The sequence below is a fragment of the Vicugna pacos genome, chromosome 18 (assembly GCF_048564905.1).
Source record: "Vicugna pacos chromosome 18, VicPac4, whole genome shotgun sequence".
Lineage (NCBI taxonomy): Eukaryota > Metazoa > Chordata > Mammalia > Artiodactyla > Camelidae > Vicugna > Vicugna pacos.
In genome coordinates this window covers 21,428,450-21,455,262 of record NC_133004.1, presented here as the reverse complement: position 1 = coordinate 21,455,262, position 26,813 = coordinate 21,428,450, and the positions used below count along the sequence as shown (strand labels likewise).

Genomic DNA, 26,813 nt, shown 5'->3' with positions numbered 1-26,813 from the left:
ATTCCAGACCTAAATGGAAAACAAAATGACAAAACTCTTAGAAGATAAAATATGGGAGAAAACCTAGATGACCTAGGGTTTCTTGATGACTTATAAATACAACACTTATGGTATGCTTCACAAAAGAAATAAGTTGGACTTCATTAAAATTTAAAACTTTAAAAAAAATATTTATTTTTATTCACAAGTGACAGACTGGGAGAATAAAATAGCAAAAGATATATCTGATAAAAGAATTAACTAAAACATACAAGGAACTCTTAAAACTGAACAATAAGAAAATAGACAACCTGATTTTAGAAAAATGGGCTAAAGACCTTAATAGATACATCACCAAAGAAGATATATAGATGGCAGATAGGTATATGAAAACATGCTCCACAACACATGTCCTCAGGGAACGCAAATTAAAACAATGGGATGCCACTGTACACCTATTAGAATGGCCATAGTCTGGGACACTGACAACATCAAATTAATGCTGGTGAGAATGTGGAGCAACAGGTATTCTCATTCATTGCTGGTGGGAATGCAGAATCATATAGCCACTTTGGAAGACAGTTAGGCAACTTCTTACAAAACTACACAGTCCAACAATCATGCTACTTTGGATTTACCCAAAGGAGTTGAAAAGTACATCTATACAAAAACCTGCACATGAATATCTATAGTAGCTTTATTCATAATTGCCTAAATTTGGAAGCAACCAAGATATCTTCAGTAGGTGAATCAATAAACAGTGGTACATTCAGACAGTGGAATATTATTCAGCACTAAAAAGAGATGAGCTATCAAGCCATGAAAGGACATGGAGGAAACTTAAGTGCATATTACTAAGCAAAAGAAGTCAATCTGTAAAAGTTATATATTATATGATTTCAACTATATGCATTCTGGAAAAGGCAAAACTATGAAGACAGTAAGAAGATCAGTAGCTGCCAGGGGTTAGAGTGGAGGCAAGGATGAATAGGCAGAGGGTTTTTAGGGCAATGAAACTGCTCTGTATGATACTGCTATGGTGGATGCATGTCATTATACATTTGTCCAAACCCACAGAACATACAATGTTGAGGAGTGAACCCTAATGTAAACAATGGACTCTAAGTGATGATGTGTCACTGTAGTCTCATCAATTGTAACAAACATACCAATCACTCTGATGGGAGACGCTGATAATGGGAGAGGCCATGCATGTGTAGGGGCTGGGGTAGGGTATATGGGAAACCTCTGTACTTTCCATTCAGTTGTGCTATATATGTAAAATTGCTGTAAAAAATAAAGTTTAATTAAAATGTTTTAAAATTTAAAAAAAAATTTAAAAATAAATTTAAATAATTATTTTTTTGAAGGGAAGAGGTAATTAGGTTTGTTTGTTTTAATGGAGGTGCTGGGAATTGAACCCAGAACTTCCTGCATGTTAAGCATGGGCTCTACCACTGAGCTATACCCTCCCTCCTAAAATTTAAAACATTTGCTCTGCAAAAGACAGTCAAAAGAATGAGAAGACAGCCACAGACTGTGAGAAAATATTTGCAAAATATATATTTGATAAAGGACTTTTATATAACTTATGCAAAAAACTCTTAAAATTCAACAATAAGAAAATAAACAATTTAATTAAGAATGATTTAGACACTTTACCAAACAGGGTACAAAGACAGTAAAAAAAAAAAAAAGAAAAAGAAATCAAAACCTGCACATTATGTCATTAGAGAATTGTAAGTTAGAGCAACAAGATACCACTATGCAACTATCAGTATGGTGAAAATCCAAAAACACTGACAAGAACAAATGCTGACAAGGATGTGGAACAAGAGGAAATCGTTATTGCTGATGGGAATGCAAAATGGCACAGCTTTTCCTATTATTCTTCTGCAGGTCCCAGACCACTTTGTGCCTGTGAATGGTTAGAGGACAGACTGTTTCCAGGTTCCAGACTGTGTACAGGAAAAGAAATGATATTGGAGGGCAACGGACCCTGGTTAACTCAAAGGGATTAGCCAGCGAGAAAATGGGGTTCCTTCTGGTAACAAGACTATCCTTAAGAAAGGATTCCTGGCATTTGGGGAGAGAGGTGAGAGATCATGATTTAGTTGAGAGTGATGGTACTTCCTACAATGTCAGTGCCCTGGTCTCTCCTTTTCCTCCTTCTGAGACAGTGAAGGCTGATATGAGTGGTCAGGATGGTGGTGGAACAGAGCCTGGACTGACTGTCTCAGAGAGCAGAAGGGGAAGAATGGGTAATAAGGAGTCAGCCAGGAACCTTGACTCCTAAATCCTGCTCCACAACATGCATGGACAAGAATTTTCTCTCTTCCTAGAGCCCTTGTTGTATCGGAACTAAGAACCAGCAAACTCCAATTCTCTCCCCACATCTTCTCCATCACATCTTAAGACAACGACTTCCTTTCATTTAAATGTCTTATATGCCTGACCTCTCAAGTGGGAATGATGATTCCTGTTGTTCACCCCTCCTGAAGAGTAGATGAAGTTCAAAGATGTACTGGTTTGTCAGCTTTGTAAGTGCCACCTTCCAAAGTGTTGTGTGCAAAATACACTTTGCAATGGCAGATGGTGAAAACAATTGTCATTGCTAAAACGCTTAGATCTTCTACTAGGTACAGAAGATACCAAACACAATTGCTGCCACTTACCATGGAGAAACAAATTCTTCGGCTGGGCCATTGCCAGAGAGAGGTCCCCAAGTCCTCTCTTAGAAAGAGGGTGAATGGGTACTGGATACTAGTTCTACTGTGCCCGCAATATTTAACCATGGGACCTGAACTTCCTAATGTTTAATGGCAATGCTGGCCCACTACCCAAGAGGCTCTGTAGTGTGCAGGAAAGGGCATTTAATTGTGAGTCAGGTGATGTGGGAGCTAGTTTTGTCCCACTAATTCAGACAGTCTCTCAGTTCCCGTAACAGTGAAAAGATGAACTAGGTCAGTGTTTCCCAAACTGGTGTTCCACAAAGCTGTCTGAGAGATGTTAGGTGTAAATGTCACATACACCACCCCCACCACAACGATCACATAAGGCTGACAATCACCACATGCTTATACACCTCTCCCTTGACCCAGAGATTATACTGTACACTTACCATATATACTGAGAAGTCCTCCTATAACAAAACATTGACTTTAACCTATTGTCTCTGATTTACTTGGGAGCAGAATACGTTTTTCATGGAATAGCTCTGCGTATCTCACTGTGCTCCTGTCTACAAGTTTGGGACCCACTGACAGACCAGACTGCCTCAGTGCTGAGAGAGCCCATGGGAAGAGAGGTGCCAAGTGCCTGCAAGACCCCTAGGTCTGTGTGGGTATTCAGGCCTTTGCTACTGGCAAGTGCTAGAGAGCAGACGTGGTGGGGGTGGGTGCTGGGAGGAGAGGTAACATGAGTGGAGATGCCTTTCCTGGGGCGCCCACGGAATCCAGACTTCCTTTTCCAGGGTGAAACTCCCTAAGCTCCACGCTGGAACATCCCTGCGGACAGAATGATAGCCTTCAACATTCCAGTGTCCCAACATATGAATCCTCTTTGCGTCCCTTCAGAGGACCTGCTTGCTCTTCTCTTCCCTCTCTCCTGGTAAAGAAGAAGACCAGGACTGTAGCCATTACACATCTGCCAAGCACTTAATACCTGAAGAAGGAAGACTGCTGGGCCAGGGGGTGCTGTGAGTAACCAATGCTGATGCTCAGGAGACCATGGCAGGTTTTCCTTCTTGATGTAAGTTGACCCTTGAAGAGCATGGGTTTGAAGTGTGCGGGTCCACTTACACACGGACTTTTCAATAAATAGGTACTATAGTACTACATGGTGCATGGTTAGTCGAGGCTGTAGGTGCAGCACCACACATCCAGAGGGCTAACTGTAAAGTTATACATGGATTTCCGACTGTGGGGGAGTCAGTATCCCTAACCCACTGTATGTTTTTTTCATTTTTGTTTTTATTACATATTTTGATATGTCTTGTGTTTGACAGTGAAGATTCAAGGCTACACAGTTCAGACACAGCCGCTGCCCTCCTGATACTTCCATTCTAATGGGCTCAGACCAAAACAAGTAAACAAACCAAAGAACTCTACCTTGTGACACGTGCTATGAAGGGAATTAACTCAGTGCTCAGAGTGGCAAGGGCAGACCTGACTGCTATAGGAGTAAAGGTCAAGGGAAGAGAAAGCCCTTCTGCAAGCTTGGATTTCAAAATGTGGGAGCTCTGGAGAGATCCAGAGGATACTATAGAAGTGCCTCTGAACTCAAAGAGTAACATTGGAAATATGAGCTTCTCCTTTAAGGAGGTTAAACAGCTTTGATGCTGGGTAATGCTTACTCACCATAGTTATAGGATGAAGGAAATATAGGGAAAACATTTCCCTAACTCCTCTGTGTAAGTAATTATTATTCCTTATGCTACTAACATTTTTAAAAAGATTGTTCTAAAGTTAAAAATACCTGACTTGTCTCTTCATAAACATTAATGATCCTTTAGTTTTTGGGTTTTTCAAAAGCTTTCAAACATTAAGTGTTTGTACCAGTCATGGACAAATGCTTAGTGTAAAAATTATGACGCTGAAAGTATTATATCCATGGTTGAAAAAAATCCAACAGAAAGATTTCTTACTAAGTTTTTCCCTAAAAGTGCAGCATATTCAAATACTATTACCCTTACACTTTTGTGTTAGTGCTTAGGCCTGTGCAATGCGAGATTCACCATCCTACTGTGGGGGAAATGGGAAGTCATTCTGATAGCTCTCCTAAGTCTGAGACTGAGTGAAAGACAAGAGCTTGCTTGTATAATTCCTCTCACAAGAGCTGCTTTAAGTGCAGTGCAGGAGTGATCAGACAGGAGTGAGTCACACAGCAGGAAAGCCTTACAGACGCTTGCCTGCAGAAGGCACTTCAGTACAGCTGGGGATCACTGGGCAGTGGAGATTCACATACAAAGGAAACCCGACACATAGACATCAAGGTCGGCAGATGCTTCCAAAAGTGCTCCAGCCTTGCTCCCCACTGAACCCAAAGGAAGAAACTAGAAAAGTGACAAGTGTGGAACAGATTCAGCAACAGCAATATATTTTTGTACTTCTCTGGGAAGAACCTTAAAAACACAGTGTGGGTAAGGCTTGATTTCCTACTGAGGGCACTTCAGAGACTCTGTATAAGCAAGAACCCACAGAAAGAACCACAGACCTTTAGCAAGTAATCCACTGTGAGGAGTAGAGGGAAAGCTCCTAAGAGAGAAGTAATGGGCAACCTTGATCCATTACACCTGAGTGGGAACGAGCCCGGAAATGAGAAAGTGCTTAGTAAACACCTGTCAGCAGAGGGACTTAGCGAGTGTTTGGAAAATTCTTTATGGCATTCAAACCTTTCACGTTATCCCAACTGTACAGGTGAACAGGCTGCTTAGATTCTTCCTCTAGCTCTCTAGGAAAATTAAACACTGTCCTCATAGTTGCAAAAGCTGATCAAAACCCTAGCTGTTTCAGTTTTATCCCAGTTCCCCTCTGGTTAAAAGACAGCTGAGGGTCTCAAGATCAGTATGAGGTTATAGTCAGCTTAGTGGGGAGAACTCTGCGTATGGGATGGTCCCAGGACTGGGGCCACCGAGACCAGTGCAGAGAAGGGATCGAGGACTTGGGGACTAGACTAGGTCAGTGATCCAATTCTCAGAACCAACCCTGGAGCCCCTGTAAGGCTGTTAAGTGACACACTAACAGCACCTTCTGGTTTGTCCTAGAAATCATCTGGTTATGGAGGTCACAGTAGTAACAACTTTAATTCTAATGTTTGAGGCTGAACGTAGGGTTGTGTCTTAAATTCCACTTAAACGAAGCCTCAACAGTTTTGATTTTAGGCTGTTGTTTTAGTAATCTGCTCTCACCCCTGTGACGACGTACAGAAATGCCTTCTTCCCACTTCCACACATCCATCCCATGACCCAAACACACGGAGTAGTAAGACGTTGTGCTGCTGAGTAGCTAAGATTTCCCACTGGAGGTCTCTCAGTCCCCAACAGGAGGGTCCTGCTCCTCCTTTCCTGCCCAAGTTTCATCCCAACTGTCACCTTTTGGTCCAGGAAGAGAAGCCACCTTCCTCTCTACATGAATCTGGGGAAATTTGGTGACTTGCATCCTGTTTATTGAGGCACAACTCACAGATGTACAACTGAGGTATTTAATAAACCATTCCTTGAAGTCTCCTGTACCAAAAAGAGAAATGGAAAGCAACCCGTACACTCTCCTTAACCCACTGATCAACAGAAACTTGTTTTCTGCATGTGGAGCTGTGGGACAGAGTGGGACAACGATGAGGAAGTGGCGTAAGGCCGGAGAGGGAGGAAGAGATCATTGTCTTGGCCATTTCAACAACTGACCTCTTCAGGATTTGTCCCAGGTAAGCAATCAGTCTTTCTTTCCTATCACCCACAGTCTTGGAAGCTTCTAAGTGTTCCCGTCAGTGCTACATTAGCTCAGTGGAGCACATAGAGGAAAACAAATCTCTTCTGAGGGCCAAAAGCCAGGTGAAATGAAAAACAGAAGGTTCCTGAGCTCTAAGCAGAAGAGCCGGACCTATTAAGACAGGCCCGGTCATGCTGCAGAAACACACAGCACCAACATCTGAGTGATTTAACCCAACAAAAGTTTATTTCTCTTTCCCACAAAGTCCATTACAGGTCAGGGGACTCTCCAGAATAGATACCCCTCTCAGCACTGTGGGGGCTCAGCATTCTGACTACTTTGACCTCTGTGTTTACATGACTGAGGCAGGAAGAGACAGCAGTACAGAGTCCTCCACCAAGAAATAAATGTTTCAGCCCAGAAGTGAGACTTCTGTTCACAACCCATTGCTCAAAACTATCTCAGGACCCTGTCTAACTCTTTGAAAGGAGCAAAAACCTACAACCATACCCTTTTTACTGTTCACTAGGATACAAGCTTCATGAGGATATACATTTTTGTCTGCTTATCCACTACTATAGCCTTAGTTTAGAAGAGTACCTGGGCACATAATGGTCCCTCATTAAACTGAATGAATGGATGTATTACCAGCAGGAAATCCACAAGTATGTCTTGGGAAAAGAGACAGAGTCCCAGGGGTGTAAGGCTGAGGGTGCTGGGTAAGAGATGTGCAGACCAGAGCTTCCGAGCTGGCTGTGCTTAAGAAATAATACTTGGTAGTTCATCTTAGGGAAGAAAATGAAATCCTGCTGAGATCCCAGACCAACAGCTCAGGTGACTTACACCATAAAGCACTGAGGCCAAGCACTAAATCAACTGAGCAAAACACCACCACCAGTGCTCAGCTCCTGGAAGAAGCTGCAATAGCCACAAATGCATCTGCTTCTCGAAAGTAGTCAGTCCACCCAACATATCACCGGGGACCCAGGGAAAAGGAAGGAATATACACTGATTAAGACTGAACTGTTGGCCAGACTGTTACAAGTGTTTTCTTTATCAATCCCTCTAATCCCCAGAGAAACCCTGAGTTAAGTGTTATCTCTACTTTATAGGGAAAATGGAGATTTAAGAGTGTTTCAGTAAGGAATCAAGAAAACAAACATGTTTTACAAGCTAGAAATAGATACAATATAACATGCAGGCTGGCTGTGCAGGGATAGCACACAAATCCGTCCTGCTAATCCTGCCTTCCATCCTGACTGATGAAGCTAAGTGACAGCCAACAGACCCACAAGCTATGGGGTCTCAACAGGCCTCTGTATCTCTCTGAGCCCTAAGTTCGCTGTTTATAAAGTATGAGATTTGGAAGAGATAAATTAACTCCTTTCCTGATTATACAGAAACGCTCTAGCAGGAACACATCTGAATCACTAGTGTAGATAAAAGAGTGAGTTACAAGAAAAATCCACAGCCTAGAGATTTTCAGCAGTCTCTCAAATTTGTCACCTAAGGCTGCTGTTAAATGCCACGATGGAGGAAACAGACAGGATGACCTGCTGCCTAACAGCTGCAGTGCAAGTCAACCCCCACAGACGTGCATTTGCCCATCCCTGTCTGCCATTCAGCATCGGTTCCCAAATCTTCCCTTTTGGAAACCTGGTCTCCAGCTCACTGGATTCCCAGATCACCCAGTGAACCACATGATCCTGGTGCAGCATACACTCTAGATCCTCTCTTGTAGTTAATAACAAACAAAAACCAAATTAAAATGCAAACAGACAAAAACCTGAGAAGTTGATCCCGAATTCCCATTAGTTTCCATTTAGGCCTCAGAAAAGTGCTCATTTTTATGGCTGTTTTCTCCAGCTGACCTTGTGTCGTAAGCAAAGTCTAGTTTCTTTTACTGCAGAACATTCTTTACATGGCTAAAGATTCCAACCCGTTTCCATATTATCTACTTTTTAGAGGTGGTTTCTTTTTTCCATCCACCACCAGAGAGGCATAAAACAGTGATTAATTCATCCGGTACATTCTACTGGTGAAGCTAAAATATGATTTCATCACAGCAAAAATTGTACTAATAGGATTCAAGAGCTAAAACTGGCAAAAAGTTAAAGAAGGAACTCAAACAATGTCCAAATTTGTGAACAATGTCCAGTGATCAGAGAGTAAGAAAATCCAATTTGGTTCTTGGAAAGGTTTATATTAGAATTTATGTCTGCCCCAGGAGATTATTGAAATTGGTAAACCTGGAAGACAATGGTATGCAATTAAACATGCACATTATTGCTTTTTGTTTTGGAAGACCATGCTTCAAATGTCTGTATGTACATTTAAGAATGGCTGGCGAGATCAATGTGAACCAACAACGTTCACCTCTATGACCACAGAAGATTGATGAATTCGTGGCTGCATCTACTATTTGAAACTGGATTTGCTATTTTGCCAAATACAATCCCAAAACAGCTTTTCCCTTCACTCAGAATATCCTTAGGACACCTCTCCTGCTAAGGAATTCTCTGAAAGTTTTTAGTAAAAACAGTAAGCAGTACAACTACTAAAGCATCCCCTGCAGAGTCAACCTTGATTCCTTCTGTGAAATATGTTTCTATCCCCAAATTTTCATGATGAAAAATTTCACTGATGAAAAATTCTTCATGCTTCATAATTTTGTATTTCTCATAACTTTAGGGTCACACTTCATTTGAATTTTCTCAGACTGAGGACACTAAACAAGCTTCCCTTTACTGGTGGAGTTTCTGGTGTCTCAGGAGGCTTGAGCGCCTGCTGAAGTTCCTCCTGCATGTGCCACAGGTGTAAGGCTGCTCGCCTGTGTGAGTTCTCCGGTGTTTAATAAGGTGGGAATTCTGACTGAATTTTTTTCCACATTCATGACACGTAAAGGGCTTCTCTCCAGTGTGAGTTCTTTGGTGCGTGTGGAGGTTTGTATTTTGACTGAAGCTTTTCCCACACCATGAGCATTTATATGGTTTTATTCCTTGGTGTGTTGTTAAATGCTTATTAAGATCTGAACTCCATCTAAACCTCTTATCACACTGTTGACATTTATACGGTTTCTCTTCAGTGTGAATTCTTTGGTGCTTAATAAGGTCAGAGCTAACTCTGAAGCTTTTCCCACATTCCTGGCATTTAAAAGGCTTCTCTCCTGCACGTTCCTTTTTGTGACGATTCATAAGTTTCAGCAGCTCTTGCTTCCAGGTTGAAAGTTTCTTTTTTTTCTTCACTGGAAAATCTCGGTGCCATTTCCCTGCCCTGTGCACATCACCATGATTTTCTTTGCCCATTGTTTTCTGGGAAACTTTCAATCTGGACTTTTTTGATAGTACATCTACTGGTGCTTGTATTTCTAAGTCAGAAAAACTAATAGGCTGAAGATTTTCAGTGTCATTTTTGAGCTTTAGCCCTGTTGGAATAAACATAGGAAATGGCTAACCATATGGCAGAGCAAGAAAACCACAGTAATGAAGAGGAAAAATAAAAGAATGAACACTAATTAAAAAAAAAGAAACAGATAGGAAGAATCATAAAATGGTAAGCCCTTGGGAAGGTTCCTGTCAAGGCATTTCCCCTCTTTCCATGGTGTACTTACCTGGAGGCAGTTCAGAACTCTCTCTGACCTCCAGGGATCTTTGAATCCACGGCTCTTCCCCTTGCTCTAGACAGGAGATCACTTTAGGTTTGGGGAGCACAAATAATGCTGTGAAATGGAAAAACTGAGATCAAGGACTCATAACTTAACAATGGTCCACTAATACCAGAATATTTCAGGAAGACCAAAGGATACTTTAACAGACTGCAACCCCAAGTGGTTAAATGTGTACTCTTATATCTGGTATCAGGTTTATAATATACTACATTAAGGGGTGGATATGCAAAGTGCAGACTGAGAAATAAACCTAAACTGGACCAATGAAAAGGATATGGGGGTATAGGAATCCAGTGCAAATTCCCCATCTTCTGCTAATAAGCATACCCCATAGTGGGTAGGGTATAGCTCAAGTGGTGGATTGCATGCTTAGCATGCACAAAGTCCTGGGTTCAATCCACAGTACCTCCTCCAAAAATAAACCAATCAACCAACCAACCAATCTAATTACCACCCCCACGAAAAAAAGAGTAAAACTTAAAAAAAAAAAAGAATACCTCATATTCTACTAAGATGGAACCAAACTCCTAAGGCTGCAAGAAATACAGGCTGGTCCTATTAGCTTTTAGGAGGCTATGTACTGGATAAGACCAAGTCATAAGGAGCCAAAATGAAGGTCAGTGGGTTGAATGAGCATCAGATACACACGTGATTCACATTATAATTACAGCAACTTTCAACTTGGCTCTTAAGCACCAGATACATGACCAGGAGAGATTTCTACCACTCCCATAGCTCACTGGTTCACATTCAAGTGGAGGAAACAGGCCAGAATCACTTAATGGACTTTCTCTAAACCATATTACGAAGTATGGAAAGTATTCATCACCCAGTCATTTAATAAATTTATACTGAGTGGTGATGGTGTTCTGGGCACTCTCTATGTGCTAGAGATACTGTGCTGAATAAGCCAAGTCCCCTGAGCTCATGGAGCTATCTTCCAGTGCAGAGTGAAACAATAAACATCAATAAACAAAATGTCAAGAAGTGATCAAGGTTTTGAAGAAAACTAAAGCTGGGTAAGAGAGCATTTAAAAATCTGCTCCTGTGAAGCTATTTTAGATAAGGTTATACAAGCCTCTTTGAGAAAGTGGTATCTGAACAGAACCCTAAAGTGAGTTTTGCCATGTGGCTGAAAAGTATGCCAGGTAGAGGGAAAGGGAAAGAAGAAATGAGCAAGGCAAGTTCCTGAAACAACAAAATGACCAGTGTAAATAAAGAGGACTGAGCAAGGGCACAAGTGGCCAGAGACAACAGCAGGTTGGTGAGGAGTAACCAGATCTTAGAAGGTTCTGGATACCTCAGTAAGGAATTTGGATATATTCTGAACTTCTTGAGAAATAATCTCAAGGTTGTGAAACAGAAAAGGTCATGATCTGATCAGGTTTTTAAAACTCTGGCTGCCATACAGAAAAGAGACTGGGAGAGCCAGTGTGGTGGCTTGGAGTGGCAGTCAGAAAGTACTGAGGTGGACTTCGACAGAGACAGCGCTGGCTACGGCCAGGATGCTAACAGCACAAGAGGTTGAGATGCAATCAGACTACACAGGCTATACTGTGAAGGTGGAGCCAAGAGCATTGTGTTAGATTTCGTGGGGGTGTTATGGGAAGATCGAGGTAAAGGATGACTGTTTCTTGCTCTGAGCAATTGGATGAGTGGGGACACCTCTTATGGAGATGAGAGAGATGTAAGGACAAGTTTGTTGGGAAGAAGACATCAATTCTATATAGGATAAGTAATGTGTATTTGGATAAAGGACCTTGGTGATCTGGATACACCTTTTTCCTGCCCACACCACCTAGTTGAGAACCAAACAGCTACTGGAACAAAGACTCTCTCAAGGCAGGTGCATTTCCAGTAAGTTAAGAACATGACAGATTACTCAACTCCTATGCAAAGGGGAGAAGCTTTACCTAGAGAGATGACAGTCTCATAGTTTTCTTGCATTACATCATTATAGAGGGCGTTCTGAATGGGATTCAGTAACTCCCATTCTTCCTGGGAAAAATACATGGCCACTTCTTCAAATGTTAACAAGCTCTAAAGAGGAGAATGGGTTTTGGCTCAGTACTTGCTATTACAGAAGAGGTCCTACATTCTCTGCCATGAACTGCATGGTAGGCCAGTCACTAAAGGAATTCATAGCAGTTCATTTTTTTAAAGTGAGAAGACAGAAAGGAAGGAAGCAATGGATCAGCAAATACCCTGGGAGGTGCCCAGTTCCCCAAAGGGAGCATCTGGGCCTACATGCCTCTGAGCATCTGCTGGGCAGTATGGGTCACACACAGCAGGGAAAGGCAGCCCTGAAGAGCTGGGAAGCACAGCTCACCTGGGACTCAGGCAAGAAGAGCTCAGGTGCCACAGTCCAGTCCTTGGTGTCTGTCTGCTCAGGAGAGGCTAGGATCTGGTAAGCAGGCACAGCTGCGGGTGGAACAGCCAGAGGAAATTTCTCTCCCTTCTGCCTTTGATTATTCTAGGCTCATTTCTAAACTGTAGACGATCCTGATTCTTTCAGTAGAGATGGGATATCTTCACAAGTGTTACCTGGTACCTAGAAGTGGCTTTCTCATTTTAAATAAGAATCAAGTGTCTACTAGCTCCTCCAACAAGTTCCTCAGTTGACACTCCTCAGTCTTCACCAGTGAAGTTGATAAAAGGAAATCCTGGTTTTTTCCTTACATGATATGAATAGTTCTAGTTGGACAAAAATTAAAGGTGTTGGAAAATACAGTACTCAGAGTCCAGTGTGCCAGGTAAAGGAAATGCAAAGGTATAAATGAGATCAGTAAGTTCAACAGCAAGAAGACTAGTGTGGCTAGAGAGAACTGAGCAGGGCAGGAGTGGCAGGAGGTAAGTGCAGTGGGGTGAGACGGGGCCAGAAAAAGAAGGGTCCTGGGAACCTCAGTAAGGAGTCTGGATTTATTCTCAATGTGTGAAGTCACAGTAAGGCTTTGATGCAAGAAATGTCATGATGTGATCCCGTTTTTAAAAGACTCTGGCTGTTTTGTAGAAAACAGATTGTAGGAGGGGAGGAGTGATGGCAGGAGTGCCAGTTAAAAGTACTGAGGTGGCCCTTGTTAGAGATGCCACTGGCTTACACTACAATGCTAACAGCACAGGAGGCTGAGACTTGGTTGGACTCAGGTTACACTGTGAAGCTGGAGACAAGAGGACTAGTACTGCATTAGAACTAGCAGGGTATGACAAGATTGGTATAAAGGATGACCACAAGTTTTCTGACCTGACATATTGGGTGAATGGTGGTGTCCTTTATGAAAATGAGAAACATAAGAGAAATCTGGAGGGAAAGACAGAGGGAGGGATCAAGATTCAGAATAAAGAATGAGTATGTGCACATGAAAAAAGGTCCCTGGTGATCTGGATACACCTTTTCCCTGCCCACACCACCTAGTTGAGAACCAAACAGCTACTGGAACAAAGACCCTCTCACGGCAGGTGCATTCCCAGTAAGCTAAGAACATGAAGATTACTCAATTCCTATGCAAAGGGAAGGGGAGAATCTTTACCTAGAGAGATGACAGTCTCATAGTTTTCTTGCATTACATCATTGTAGAGGGCCTTCTGAGTGGGATCCAGTAATTCCCATTCTTCCTGGGAGAAATACATGGCCACTTCTTCAAATGTCAACAAGTTCTAAAGAATAAAATGGGCTTCAGCTCAATATATGCCTCTATACATGTTGCTGAATCATCTGGCCCATGAACTGCATGGTAGGCCAAGCACAATGGAATTAACACCTCTTGATTTTTTAAAATCTAAGCGGAAAGGAAGGAGGCAATAGATCAGTAAACAGGTGCCCAAAGTCCTGGGGAACACCTTGACTAATACCTCTGAGCACCTGCTGGGCAGTGTGAATCACGGGCAGCAGGGAAAGGCAGCCCTAAAAAGCTGGAAAGCACAGCTCACCTGGGACTCAGGCAAGAAGACATCAGGTGCCACAGTCCAGTCTTTGGTGTTTGTCTGTTCAGGAGAGGCTAGGATCTGGTGAGCAGGCACAGCTGTGGATGGAAGAGCCAGAGGAAATTTCTCTCACTTGCCTTTGAACGTCCAAATCTCATTTCTAAAATACTGAAGATCCCGATTCATTCAGGAGAGATGAGACACTTTTACAAGTGTGTGTGGTGCCCAAAAATGGACATCTCATTGTAAATAAGAACCAAGTATCTACCAGTCTTTAAAACAGTTCCCCAGTTTTCAAAAGCAAAATTAATAAAGGAAAAACTCCTTTTATTTTCCTCTCATGACATAAACCGTTCAGTTAGGCAAAGATGAAATGTTTTTGAAAATGACATACTCAGGGACTCCAGTGTACAGCAGGAGATATAGGGTTTTTTTTTAATCACTTTTTATTTTTTTCCTGGTACACAACTCTCTTCACATCCTGCCACTGATAACCCATTTCTAATCCCAACTCCTGTATTTTATGAGGATGAAGCAGGTCCGACCTTTCTAAGAAACTGAGTTCACGATGTTATTACCAGGAATCTGTTGTTTGGAGATTTCTGTACCTTAGGCCAACCTGCACCTTCACCCACGTGATCTATTCTATCGCCACCTGAGGGGCATCGTAATTGTTAATGTGGCTGCACTTGTAGGTCCACAGGGCAGGGTACCCAGAAGGTGTTCACACATTCTGGCTTAACAAATCACTGTCACAGCTCCCAGGAGAAGGAAAATTACATGAAGATCCTTACCCCTCTCACATATGGGCTCAGTTTCTTTGTGAGTATTTCTGCTCAGTGGTTCCTGTAGACCCTGGTGTGTATTCCAAAATTCTTCATTCTGGGACATGCCCAGTGGCTGCGACTCTGCTGGCTTCAGCTTGAAGCCTGGGGCCTCTGCTGTTTCTCCCAAGAACACTGCTTCCTCTCCCAGCTCATGGACTGCAACCTAGAAATAATCCCCATCCTTGTTACCAGAGCATTCATGTTTGTTTGGGGGTTGGTGGTAGAGGCAGGAAAAAGCAGAGTACAGACTGTAGGAGGTGGGAGACAATAAAGGAAATTACAAAAAGACTTAAAGAGATACTGGGCCACCAATTTTCCACAAAGAACTAGCCACAAATCTGGGAAAACTGGAATAAAAGGAAAAAAGCTGTGGCTACTGCCAGTACCCCAAGACAGCAGCCCACAACCCTCTGCATACAGCTCAGCTCAGACCACTAGCAGGGTTACACCAGCCACCTGTTCTCATGCTGCCTTAACAGGCTATCTCTCCCAACTTAGACCCCTGCCTCGGTGGTTTCCTGTCTTCCAGTTTTCTCAAAAGATTTAAGGAATTGTCCTGTCAACATGATTTTCCATATGGATGAAATGGAGAAAAAAAGCAAGAGGAAAGAATCATGGCTCCAACCTTTCTCCAAATGATTTTGACACAAAATGTGCCCCCCCAACCCGCCCCGGTATGCACAGCAGGTCTGAAGCCAGCCGGTATGCTGCCACCTGCCCAGGAGCATGCCCCGGATCCCTGCTCAGCAGCAGAGTCAGGGAACCACCATGAAGGGAGGGCAGTGGAGGCTCCGGTCCATGGTACAGAGGACACTACTCCTCAGCTGCTGTTGGGATTTCCAAATCTCTCTTTCCCCGTTTTCTTTCTACGTTTTCTCTTCCTTGGCAATCTTCCCCTAGTCATGTAGCTTCTCCTTTTCTTTACTATCTTCACTCTCCTTTGGTCTCCAGGAATTCCTCCTTTTTTTGGCTCTGTCCCTTCCTCTCCAACTCCTTATTGCCTTTTGTTTGTTTCTAAGAACTCAATACCTATCTCCCTGGCAAGGCCAGACTAGGATCATGAACCTCAACACGCCCTGGCTCAAAAGAGCACAAAAAGCAACTTCTTCCCTGAAGCCAGAGAAGTCTCTGCCAAGATCTCTGAAACCGGTGGAGGACTGACTATTGCTGCAGGTCTGTGCTTTTAGGACCCGCCTTAGATGTCCTAAAGGAACAAAAGAGCAGTGACCTAATTCATCTTATTTCTCATTTAACTACCCCAACCCCAATATATCCACCTTCACCCCATTTTACCCAGGAATCTTTCTCACCCCATTCCCTGTTTCACCAGATTCTCTCTGCAAGTGTTCTACCAGAACTACAGCCTCCTCGACACTCTGTAGATGGTGCTTCTTTATCTGGGTCTGGGTGTCCCTGGGCAGAATGGTCAGGAACTGTTCTAGCACCAGCAGGTCCAAGATCTGCTCTTTTGAATGAATCTCTGGCCTCAGCCACTGATGGCATAATTCCTGCAGTCGGTCAACAGCCTCACGGGGTCCAGCTGCTTCATGATACAGGAAGTTTCGGAAGTGTAGGTGAGACCTCTCAGGACTGAGGCTGTCTGTTTGTGGGACACACTTCTTGTGCTGACTGGAGCGCTCTGTCACAGGTCCCTTGGTCTCCCACAGAGTACTGATCTGAGGGTTCAAGTACTCAGCCACCTTCAGATCTACTGTCATCATTCTGCTCTAGGAACAATTCTGCTCCTATGTTGGACACGTCACTAGTGCCACCTTTAAAAATTGAGGCCAAGTCGGTCTGCACAAAATCAAGAGAAAGATCTTCTTCCTAAGGTATTAAAGTGAGAAGAAAAGTGCATGTCAATAAGAAAGTCACATGAACCTTAAGACTTCCTACTTATTATGAGAGAAAAATGAACTTTAAAAATCAACTGCCAGGCCCTTGTTTCTCTCCCTTTCTTTCTATTAATCAGATGAATGTAGGACAGCTCATTGACAATAAATGCCAATAAATGACTCTGCCTTTAAAAAAAATAATCAGGAAAGTTTCGTGGGTAAGAAAATTAGTACCCACTAGCTGCAAGATGTTTGGGGTTATCCAAAGATTTAATTGATGTGCTTCCTAGTTCAGCCTCTCCATGCCAGGTAAGGATTAAGAGGATGTTCTGAGGTTCTCTTAGGTTTTAACATATCATCCTATTTTTCTGTCTTTAGTAAGGGGGTACAACTTCTATGACCTTTCATCCTCTTGGGAAGATGGAAGCCTTCACTTTCTGTAACATTTCAGGTGTTTCTTTTCAATACATGAATATGGGCAGGAAAGCTGAAATAGTGAGACCAGAGTAGAAGGAAACTAATTAGGGAAAATGGAGCCTTATTCTTTTCAAAAAGCAGCCCTCAATTAAGTAGCTGCTCAACATTCATCTTGACATTTCTCTGCAAGACGAATAAAGGACATTGGGCTGAAGATTTGTATCTGTATTTCAAATTTCTCTTTACTTGACCTAGGAAAAATTACACTGCTCTTTGTTCACAAAATGTTTCTCCAATTGTCAAGTTGCAAAGAAGGAGAGAATGGGAGTTGGTGGTGATTAAATTCTGCTGACTACATTTCTTCAAGGGTCACTTAGTCCCCTAAGCGAGCCTAAGAAGAACCTTGTGAGTCTCACTTTCCCTGAGGTGATCCAGCAGAAATGGCACTGGAATTCTTTCCAAGGTGCCACGTTACTCACAGATGGTCGGCACCTCCTTGCCCACCTGGCTCAGGAAGCGTGGGCACACTTCCTGGGCTTTTACGTCAACAGATGCTGACCTCTCTGAGCCTGGACTGCCCGGTTCCCCGGCGGTAACATCAGCCAGCAAAGAAAACGCCGGCGGGGGCGGGAAAGTGGACACTACTGCCCACCCCTGCCTCTGGGCCGCCAACACGCGCGCCCGCGAGCACCGTGCGAGCCGCAGTACCGGGCGGGGTCTAAGGGCGCGCGGCCCGGGCGCTGTCTGCGCAAAGCCGGGAAAGAGCGGCCTCAGGAGGCTGACGCCGGGCCTCCCCCAGGACAGTCGGCGCAGCCCCCGCCAGTCCTGCAGCGGCTAAGGGCAGCGGCCAGCGTCTCTCGGGAGCCCCGGAGCCAACGCCGAAGGGGAAGCCGCTTCTCCGTTACCTCAGACGGCTCGGCTTCGTGGAGGCCGCTTCCACTTCCTTGGACTCGAGCGCAAGTCGCCGCCCCTCCGGCCGACGCTATAAGGAGGACACTCTCCCTGCGTCACTCAGAGGCGGACCCAGCGAGGCTCCGGGTCGGGGGCACAGGCTCAGCACCTCACAGGCCCACCCGCCCCCTCAACCACACCAGGAGTGGCTCCTGCGCCGGCGTCTAGTGCCCGCATTCCAACCGGAAGCAGAAGAGACGCACTTCCGGGGCGCCCCCACCACCACCTTAGCCCCGCTGAGTCCGTGAACGCGGCGGCTCCAGGAGTGGTTGGACGACCGGTCGACTGCCCTTGTTCAGCCCTGGTGGCAAGAAAGAAGTTATGCCACCGAGTCTCCAAGCCCGCCAGCCTAGAGGTCCCTGCGCGTCGGGTCCCGAGCCGGAGCTGTCATCTCGGGCTCGGCGCAGCTTTCTCGAAATAGAGGCCGTTTTGTCCCAGTTAGAAACGACGGCCCCTGCGGGGTTTGTACCTACTTCTGGGCCGGGCGTGCTCACGATTCTTTTCTTCTTTTTCTTTTCTTTTTTTCTGTGAGGTAGGTTTTTACCCGTGAAATAGGTTCCATTTATAGTTCTTCACAGAGAATTGAGAGCTTGCTCCCTTGACTGGAAGTGAGTTGCTCAGGGTCACGTAATTTACCAGTGGCAGGTCCTCCAGTGGAATTCAGGTCCCCTTTGTGCTCTCTCCTGATTTTCCCACCGCAGCGTGTTCCCCGGAGGATGGGACCCTACTTTCCATTTGTATGTCCTGCAGCGTTTGGCAGAGTTGCCTGGGTAAGACTGGCTTTCCATAAATATTTACTGAATCATATTTAGAAGAACCTGAGTATTTGGGGTTGTCAGTGTTCTTCCAGTGGTCAGTGTTTTCATAGTGTCAGCTGGTACTAGTCAAGGGATTATTCATTAAGTCTACTACGTGTAGTCAGTGTTCCAGAGTCAATAGGACAATGCCTTTGAGTCAAGGAATCTAGGAAAAGAACTGAGGCAGTTTCATGAATATCAGTAACACAAGGTAGGAAAGGGTAAGACATAGGCTCATCACTGTGGGAATTCCAAGGAAATGAAAGTTGATTTGGGGATGGGGAAGACTATTCAAGACTTTGAGGGGTTTGCCCGCAGCAGGGAGTAGGGTCACATTCCAGGAGAGTTAAGAGCAAAGCCTTGAAAGCTGCAGAGATGACCATGTGAGAGAATCTCTACTAATTAGCTAAATATAATAGGGCTACATTTAGAGAAAGGGCTTAAGTAGAAAATAAGTTCTTGTGGACCTATTAGGGATTGCTTCGAATGGGAGTGAAGAGACTGCATTTAATAAATAAACTAATAATGAACATCATTTGAGGGTTTTTGAGGAAGCTTCTTTCCAGGCTTTTCAACTGGGGCTAAGTTTAAGGTGGGAATGAAAATGGGAGACCACTGCAAGGCCGTTATGCTATTTTTGCTTTTAAATAGACTGGTGTTACACTCCTACGAGGCACAGATCTTTTTGAGAGAAAAGGATTAAATGGTGACTAATAACAAGCATCTGCCTAAGGTGCTTGAATATGTTTCAAAGCAGGTTCATTTCTTTAAAATCTCAGGTTGGTATTTAGTTTCTTCAAATGTAACTCTTGTTTCCAGTCTCTCAGAACCAGTGGATAGTAATGTTCTAAGCATTGAGATCCTCATCATCCAGCCCAAGGCTGAGCATATAATTGGAACTTGTTAAGTTGAATAGTAAATAGAGTTCTGCCAGTAGTGCACCTGGATGTTACTGGCAGGCCCAATTCTGAACATAGTAGGGAGCTGGTTAGTGAACAAGGGGAGAAGAAAGTGGAAGAAGAAACCCTCTGAAAGGAAGAAGAAGAAGCAAGGTACAAAGTGGGGAATAGTGAATGTAGGCCCTGGATAATGTTCATTGTCTGAAGTTTGGTGCCATAGTTGCTTACTCTTGCTGTGGTGCCCACAAAAGTCCCCTCAGTCTTTTCTTTTGATTTCACCTTCCTCTTCCTGGGCACAGTTTGAGAAATGATGAATGTACAGTGTGAAACAAAACAAACGCAAGCAGTTTATTCTGAGACACCACACAACTGCCTTAGGGGACTAAATGTTTTTGCTGGGTGACTGGCTGGATTTAAGGCTGCCGCTTTTGGCTAATAAACACTCTTTCCTTTTTCTGTTTACGATAGTAATTGCCTTAATCAGAGGTGCTTCCTGTAGAAGGTTGCTTGATTTTAGCCTGTCACTGGCTCCACACTTTATTAACTATTGTATTCTTTCATGTTCCTCTTAGTACTCCATGAACCAGTTGACATTTCTTGCAACAATTGTTAGGGGAAAACTAATGGACTCTGGGTTTCTAGATGAGAGGATTTTGAGAATTCTGTGTAGTTGAAAAATAAATGAAAGTCAGTCAGGCTCTGCCCTAAAGGAGAGGGAGAATCACTGAAATACCAATCATTTTTCTTATTTCTCTGACATACTTTTCTTTCTTCATAGCACCTGGAATGGATAAAAGTGGCAGTTTTTGTTATTTCCCATGAGGTTGTGTATCTGGAATGGGAACCATGGAATTAATCTAGATTAGGACATTCCTAAAGACATGGAATGGCATTGGACAGCACCAGGATGACTTGAAAAGAATATTTGAGGGCCCAGAGCTACAGAAGAGTTTGCCAACAGAAGGATTTATGGGAAACAAGGGATCAGAAATACCAGTAGAGAAACCTTTTAAATTTCTTCAAGCAGTGGAAAAACTGAGTCTTGTTTCAAATTAAGTAAAATCTCTACTGAAGAGAAATCAAAGTCTCAAATATAAAAAGTATGTTTCTTAACACTAGGTGTAAATTTAGGAAAATAATCACAAGGATAGATCTTTTTAATAATTTTTTAACTATCATAAAAATTTTATAAAACTTCTGGACTCATCGCTAAGAACTGCCATGATTCTGAGACTCGATAATATCCCAAATTTGGAACAATTTCAGCAAAAAATAACAGTTGAAAATACACTAGATGTACTCAGGGAAGAAGATCTGACAGTGGAAAAGTACCACTAATGAACCCATTATTTACATACTTACAGATTACCTTGGTAAACATAAGACACACTCAAGCTAAAGCTTAGTCTTTGGGAATGCTGTACTGAATGCAGTAAAAGTTGGATTTCATTCATATGGACAACAGAACCTACTTTCTTCTTCACCTAAAGATACTATACAGTTATTCTCAAATTCCAACTCTCCAGACATTGCAGTGTCAGAGTAGCAGGTGGATGGACTGATGCCCAGTGAACATTCCATGCAGAGCAGTGTGTGCACCATTTTCTTTTCTGGCAGTGAGGTAAAAATCAAGTTGTTTGGAGAAGGAGACATCACACTGGACGTCTGCTACACAGTACGACTGTCTTTGCCTTTGAAGCTTTCACACTGTCATCTGAAGCACCACTTTTTGTTGAGATTTATCTTACCTGAGTCTGTTCTTGTGAGCACATCTCACCTCCTCTCTTTTCTGTGTCGAGTTAGGGAGAGTGTGCAGACATTCCTGTTATTCCTGACTGATGCTGCTATACCTGTCAGTGGAGAGAAGAAATGTTCAGAAGAGGGCTTCTGAAACCTGCTCATCCATGTCTTGCAGGAGCAATATGTAGACAGGGCTTTGACAGTGGCAACTTTCTGAGTTCCTAAGACCTTTAGCTCTAGACTAGCACTTTAATCATAAGCCCTCATCCCTTTTAGCCCATTACCCTTCAGGATACATGCCTGTGCCTTCTTGGGCTTTGGGCTAGCTTTGTGGGGGGCAGAGGGAGTTGTTTGGGTTTTTTTTTTCCAATTCAGCAAGGTTTTTCCCCCACTGATTGTTTGAAACCAAATTCAGTATGAATAAGAGAGGGAAATATACAACATTGAATTTGGAAGAGAAGATGAAGGTTCTAAGTAGGATTGAAGCCGGACGATCTCTTAAAAGTGTAATGGATGAATTTGGAATCAGTAAGTCAACATTTTATGACATTAAAAAGAATAAGAAATTGATTTTGGACTTTGTACTGAAGCAGGACATGCCATTAGTAGGGGCTGAGAAGAGGAAGAGGACAACAGGAGCCAAATACAGTGACGTGGATGATGCAGTCTACATGTGGTACCAACAGAAACGCTCAGCCGGCGTCCCTGTTCAAGGTGTGGAGCTTCAGGCTGCAGCAGAGAGATTCGCACAGTGTTTTGGGCGGGTAGATTTCAAAGCTAGCACTGGTTGGCTTTTTAGATTTCGAAATAGGCATGCAATTGGGAACCGGAAAGTATGTGGGGAACAAGTCCTAAGTTCAGCTTCAGAAAACACTGAGCCATTTCGACAAAAGCTGTCCATGCTTATCAAAGAGGAGAAACTATGTCTTGCACAGCTATACAGTGGGGATGAGACAGACCTCTTTTGGAAGTCAATGCCAGAAAACACTCAGGCAAGCAGAAAAGATATCTGCCTACCAGGGAAGAAAATAAACAAAGAACGGTTGTCAGCTCTTTTATGTGCAAATGCAGATGGAACTCACAAGTTAAAGTCAGTCATTATTGGAAAAGCAAAGCTGCCCAAAAATGTGAAAGAGGACACATGTACATTACCTGTGATATACAAACCTAGTAAAGATGTTTGGTTCACCAGAGAATTGTTTTCGGAATGGTTTTTTCACAACTTTGTTCCTGAGGTCAAGCATTTTCAACTTAATGTTCTCCGATTCCATGAGGATGATGTCAGGGCCTTGTTACTTCTGGAAAATTCCCCAGTTCACCCTTCTACTGAATCACTGACCAGTGAGGATGGCCGAATAAAATGCATGTTCTTTCCCCATAACACTTCAACCTTGATTCAACCAATGAATCAAGGTGTGATCTTGAGCTGCAAACGACTTTATAGGTGGAAGCAACTTGAGGAGAGTCTTGTAATTTTTGAAGAAAGTGATGATGAGCAAGATAAAGGAGAAAAACAAGTTTCCAAGATTAAAATCTACAATGTAAAAAGTGCAGTTTTTAACTGGGCAAAGAGTTGGGATGAAGTAAAACAAATAACCATAGCAAATGCTTGGGAAAATCTTCTTTACAAAAAGGAACTTGAATATGCTCTTCAAGGCTTAGAAGATGGGGATTATAGAGAAATTCTTGAGAAATGTGAGGAGTCGGAAACCAAGCTGGATGATGATAGGGTGTGGTTAAATGGGGATGAAGAAGAAAAGGATAGCCCCCCAGAAACAAAAGGAGGAGGAGCTGAAGAGCAGACTGCTGAATTTAAGTTATCTGCTGTCAGAAAGAGTTTGGACTACCTTCTTGATTTTGTTGATGCCACACCTGAGTTTCAGAGGTTCCATTTTATGCTGAAAGAAATGCAACAAGAAATAATCAAGAAACAGCTCCAGAGTAGAATCCATTCTAGAATTGGTAGCTTTTTGAAACCTTGGCCTCATAAGGATTCCTTCAGTATGCCTTCAACTTCTGGTTCTAGTAATTAGATTTTGTGTTTAAAGATTTTTGCAATTATGTGATAATATATGAAGTAGACTTATTGTGAATTGTCATTTTTTTATTTACCTCATTTTGCATATCAATGCCCATTTATATTGTTTATAAAACATAAAATTTGGAAGTAAAATTTGTTTTTAATGTATAAATATATTCATTCATCCATATTTTTCTATTTTAGACTAAGATTTGAATAATGAGGAACTACTGTCTCAGATTATCTAAGGTAGGATGGATGTGGGAAAAGCATTAAAATCTAAATGTGTTCAAGGCATATAACAAGCTATGTATATGCTGACTAGTTAAGAAGATAAAAAAGGATTTGGTTTTCAATTTAGTGCTATGACATGCTCTGCTCTCTTAAATCTGTTAACCATCTGTTTAGTATTTGTTTTCCTCTTACTGTGGAAGACACATATGCTGGTTATAAAAGATACACACACAAAAAAGATAATCACCCAAATTCTGTCCACCAATGGTAGTCTCTCTTAATGCTTTGGTATATTTCATATATTTTTAAATAGGTAGGTTATATTGTAAATACAATTTTATATCTTATTGTCTTAACATTTTTGTTACTTAAAAGTTAGCATTTGTTGAGACACCTTTCAAGCCTAGGATAGACCGGTATTGTGGAAGAAGTTGAGGGAGAATGTGAGATAAGCATACTGGACAGCTCTCTAGTTCATTGCATTAAACATCTGGTTTTCCCCAATGGTCATAAATTTCCATAATAAATGACCAGCAGTTACACCCTTTTCAAAAGTATTCATTGATTCTGCAAATTTCACGTTGCCTTTCCATGTCAAGCAGAGTAAGTTGTTGAGCATTTAGACCTGAATTAGAAAAAGAATAGAAACAAACCACTGTTGGTTGTGTACAGAGAGGGCTTTGAGAGCGTTTGCATAGTAGGGAAGTATCTGAGTCAAGTGTGACTTTTGAGCTGGGCTTTAAAGTTTGGGGGAAGGAGGGAGGACAGTCCGGCAAAGGGAGTGTGTGCGGTGCATCTCCTTGGGAAGCTGCGAGGTCCCTGGATGGTGGCTGTAGGTGCAGCTGGCAGAGAAAAGGAGGAAAGAAGTCTGGGCCAGATTTTCAGTGCCTTTGGAGGTTATTCTAAGAATTCAGGCTTAGGGCTGGACACATGTAAAGCCCTGTCAGCTCTACCTCCCGAATGTCTCGTCGCGTCTCCACTTCTCCCTCCTCACTGCTTGTTTCCTGGTCCGGGCCGACATCACTCTGCCTGGACGACTGCACGGGTCTCTAGTCTCCCTGCTCTTCTTTCTTGTCCTCTCCCCATCCGTTCCCCACCCTGCGGCCAGAGTGAGCTAACCAAAACAAAACTGAGGAGGCGTCCCCCCTGTCGAAGGTCTTTCGGGGGCTACTGGGCCCGTCCTTCCCCGACCCCCTAGACGCCCCTTTCTCCTGCCCTCCCCGACTCGGCTCGGCTCTTCGCTCGCCTCCCGTTGGACCACCCAGCCCCGCCTGCGGCCCCTGGCTGGCGCACGCGCACCTGAGGGACTGGGAAGTTTCGCGGCTGCAAGCGCCGCCCGTGACGGCTCCGGAGGAAGGAAAGGGAAACCCTGCGCCGCGTGGGCCGGCCCAACCCCGGAGTCTGAGCCCGCAGGCCGAGCTAGGCCCGGCGGTTGGGGCGGGGAGAACCATGGGCGGAGGGGGGGGCCTGAGGAGAGCGCGCGCCCGCGGTCCCCTGGGCTCTGAAGGGCGGCCTCGGAGGGGTACGTGGCAGGTGCGGGCGGACGGGGCCAGAGGCGGCCCCGAGGCCCAGGACGGAGGGTGGAAAGGTTTGTTGGGACGCAGCCGCCAAATGCTACCCCCCGCCCTAGCCGCCCTAGCGCCTCCCGGGGCGGGCGCGGGAGCCGTCCTCCACGGGGCCAGCCCGGTGCCGCACGCTGGTGGTTCTAGCGTCGCGCCCGGTCCGGTGCCCGATGCCGCCGGAAGGCGAAGTTGCGGGACCCGTACACTCTTTTACTATTCCCAAGCCTGAGAAAGGACTAAAGTTTTGGGTTCTGGAAATCATTTCCGAAGCCTGGAGCTCCTCGGAGAAACGCAGGCACCCCTTCCAGTGGCTGGGGCGAGATTCCCAAACTTAAACTGGACCCTCTCCCAAGAGAACGGGAATCCCTCAAGGGCAGCTTCACCCTCTGCCTGGGGAACCACACCCAGGTCATAGAACGTTTTCCTGATGGAGAGGGAAACACAGTTCCTCATTATGTCCAGAAATACATCCCAGGATTTCAGTAACTTAGTATTTTCTTTTCCCATCCTTTCTGCCTGGGGAAATCTTACTCTCCCTTAAGCAGGTTTGAACCACCAGTTTTGATTTCTTAACAGAAGCTTCTGAGACATTCAAGGTGTCTCAGTGATGAAGTGAGGATATTAACTGGAAGGTCTGTTGAAGTTTGGGGTGGAGGGGCTGAACCATTTTTCATCAACCATTTTGACATTGTTGAATTTACTAGACCATTCCCACTGCCTCCTAACTGTGTAGCAAGGTGGCAAGACAACCCCTCTTAGTAAGAATTGTATGATCAGAAGGAATTATCAGTCTCCTTTTCAGAAATGGAAGCCAATTTTTAATCAGAAGTGATTGAAAGCTAGATTGAGGACTAAAAGAAAATGCTTCTAAGAAAAAAAAGACTTACAAAGAAAATACTTCTAATAAATGACTTTTGCTTTAATTCATCTTGCTGTTCTTGAGTTCTGACACCCGAAGCAGTTAGCCTTCTAGTGCTAATAAATTGGTTAGTTGGTTTCCTGTAACACAACATTAAAACCCTTTTACATAGTTGTTTCAGATGTTTGTGAAAGGTTTACAAAAATTACAAGTCTTAAAGCACTCTCTAAAATTTTATCAGTTGGTAATGTAAATGATTCAAACACTAAACTCTTCTTTAAAGGGTTTGGAATCTGAAACCAAATTTCATGTTACTGAGACCTGTAAGTTCATACATTACTACAGTAAAAATTCTTAAAGTTATTTGTGATGGCTTTTTCTTGGGAAAAACAAAAGAACAAAAAAACTTAGTGCTATCTTTACACTTCTTCTGGTCTCTGGTGTCACAGGGCTTTGTCGTTATCAACATTGGCCCTGCTGCTTTTTATCTGTGTCTGCCAGGCCTTTTCACATTGCCTAAACGTGGTCCTGATTCTCCACCCAGGAGCCTTTCTGCTGATTTCCTGTGCTACCTTTGCTACAAGAGTGTTTGGCTGATGTTCAGGGTCACTCCACATCTCCCAGATCTCCATTTGGACTAAGGGGATAGTGGTCTTTATTACCCACTGCGTTAGTCTCCC

The 26,813-nt window shown here is 43.6% G+C and overlaps 1 protein-coding gene, 1 long non-coding RNA gene and 1 other non-coding gene across 4 annotated transcripts; 1 reads left to right on the top strand and 2 right to left on the bottom strand.

Annotated features, from left to right (window-relative positions):
* Window positions 1–6,628: 6,628 nt before the first annotated feature.
* Window positions 6,629–18,191, bottom strand: LOC102532017 (zinc finger protein 75D). Of its 2 annotated transcripts, XM_006204305.4 has the most exons (7): window positions 17,977–18,191; window positions 16,130–16,646; window positions 14,787–14,982; window positions 13,999–14,090; window positions 13,599–13,725; window positions 10,015–10,122; window positions 6,629–9,828 (listed from the first exon to the last, which is right to left on the bottom strand). In XM_006204305.4, exons 2-7 carry the CDS (start codon window positions 16,538–16,540, stop codon window positions 9,149–9,151), a joined length of 1,614 nt encoding a protein of 537 aa, XP_006204367.2. In that variant the 5' UTR covers window positions 16,541–16,646; window positions 17,977–18,191; the 3' UTR covers window positions 6,629–9,148. The 2 variants fall into 2 exon arrangements, 1 of the variants encoding a protein (XP_006204367.2); XR_004193876.2 differs by lacking the exon at window positions 13,599–13,725 and having other exon boundaries at window positions 9,694–9,828.
* An 8-nt stretch (window positions 18,192–18,199) lies between these two features.
* Window positions 18,200–23,545, top strand: LOC102532268 (uncharacterized). Its single transcript, XR_012061108.1, has 2 exons — window positions 18,200–18,792; window positions 20,497–23,545. It is a non-coding gene; the product is annotated as an uncharacterized protein (transcript).
* Window positions 21,121–24,885, bottom strand: LOC140687061 (uncharacterized). Its single transcript, XR_012061109.1, has 2 exons — window positions 24,666–24,885; window positions 21,121–21,568 (listed from the first exon to the last, which is right to left on the bottom strand). It is a non-coding gene; the product is annotated as an uncharacterized lncRNA (long non-coding RNA).
* Window positions 24,886–26,813: the final 1,928 nt, after the last annotated feature.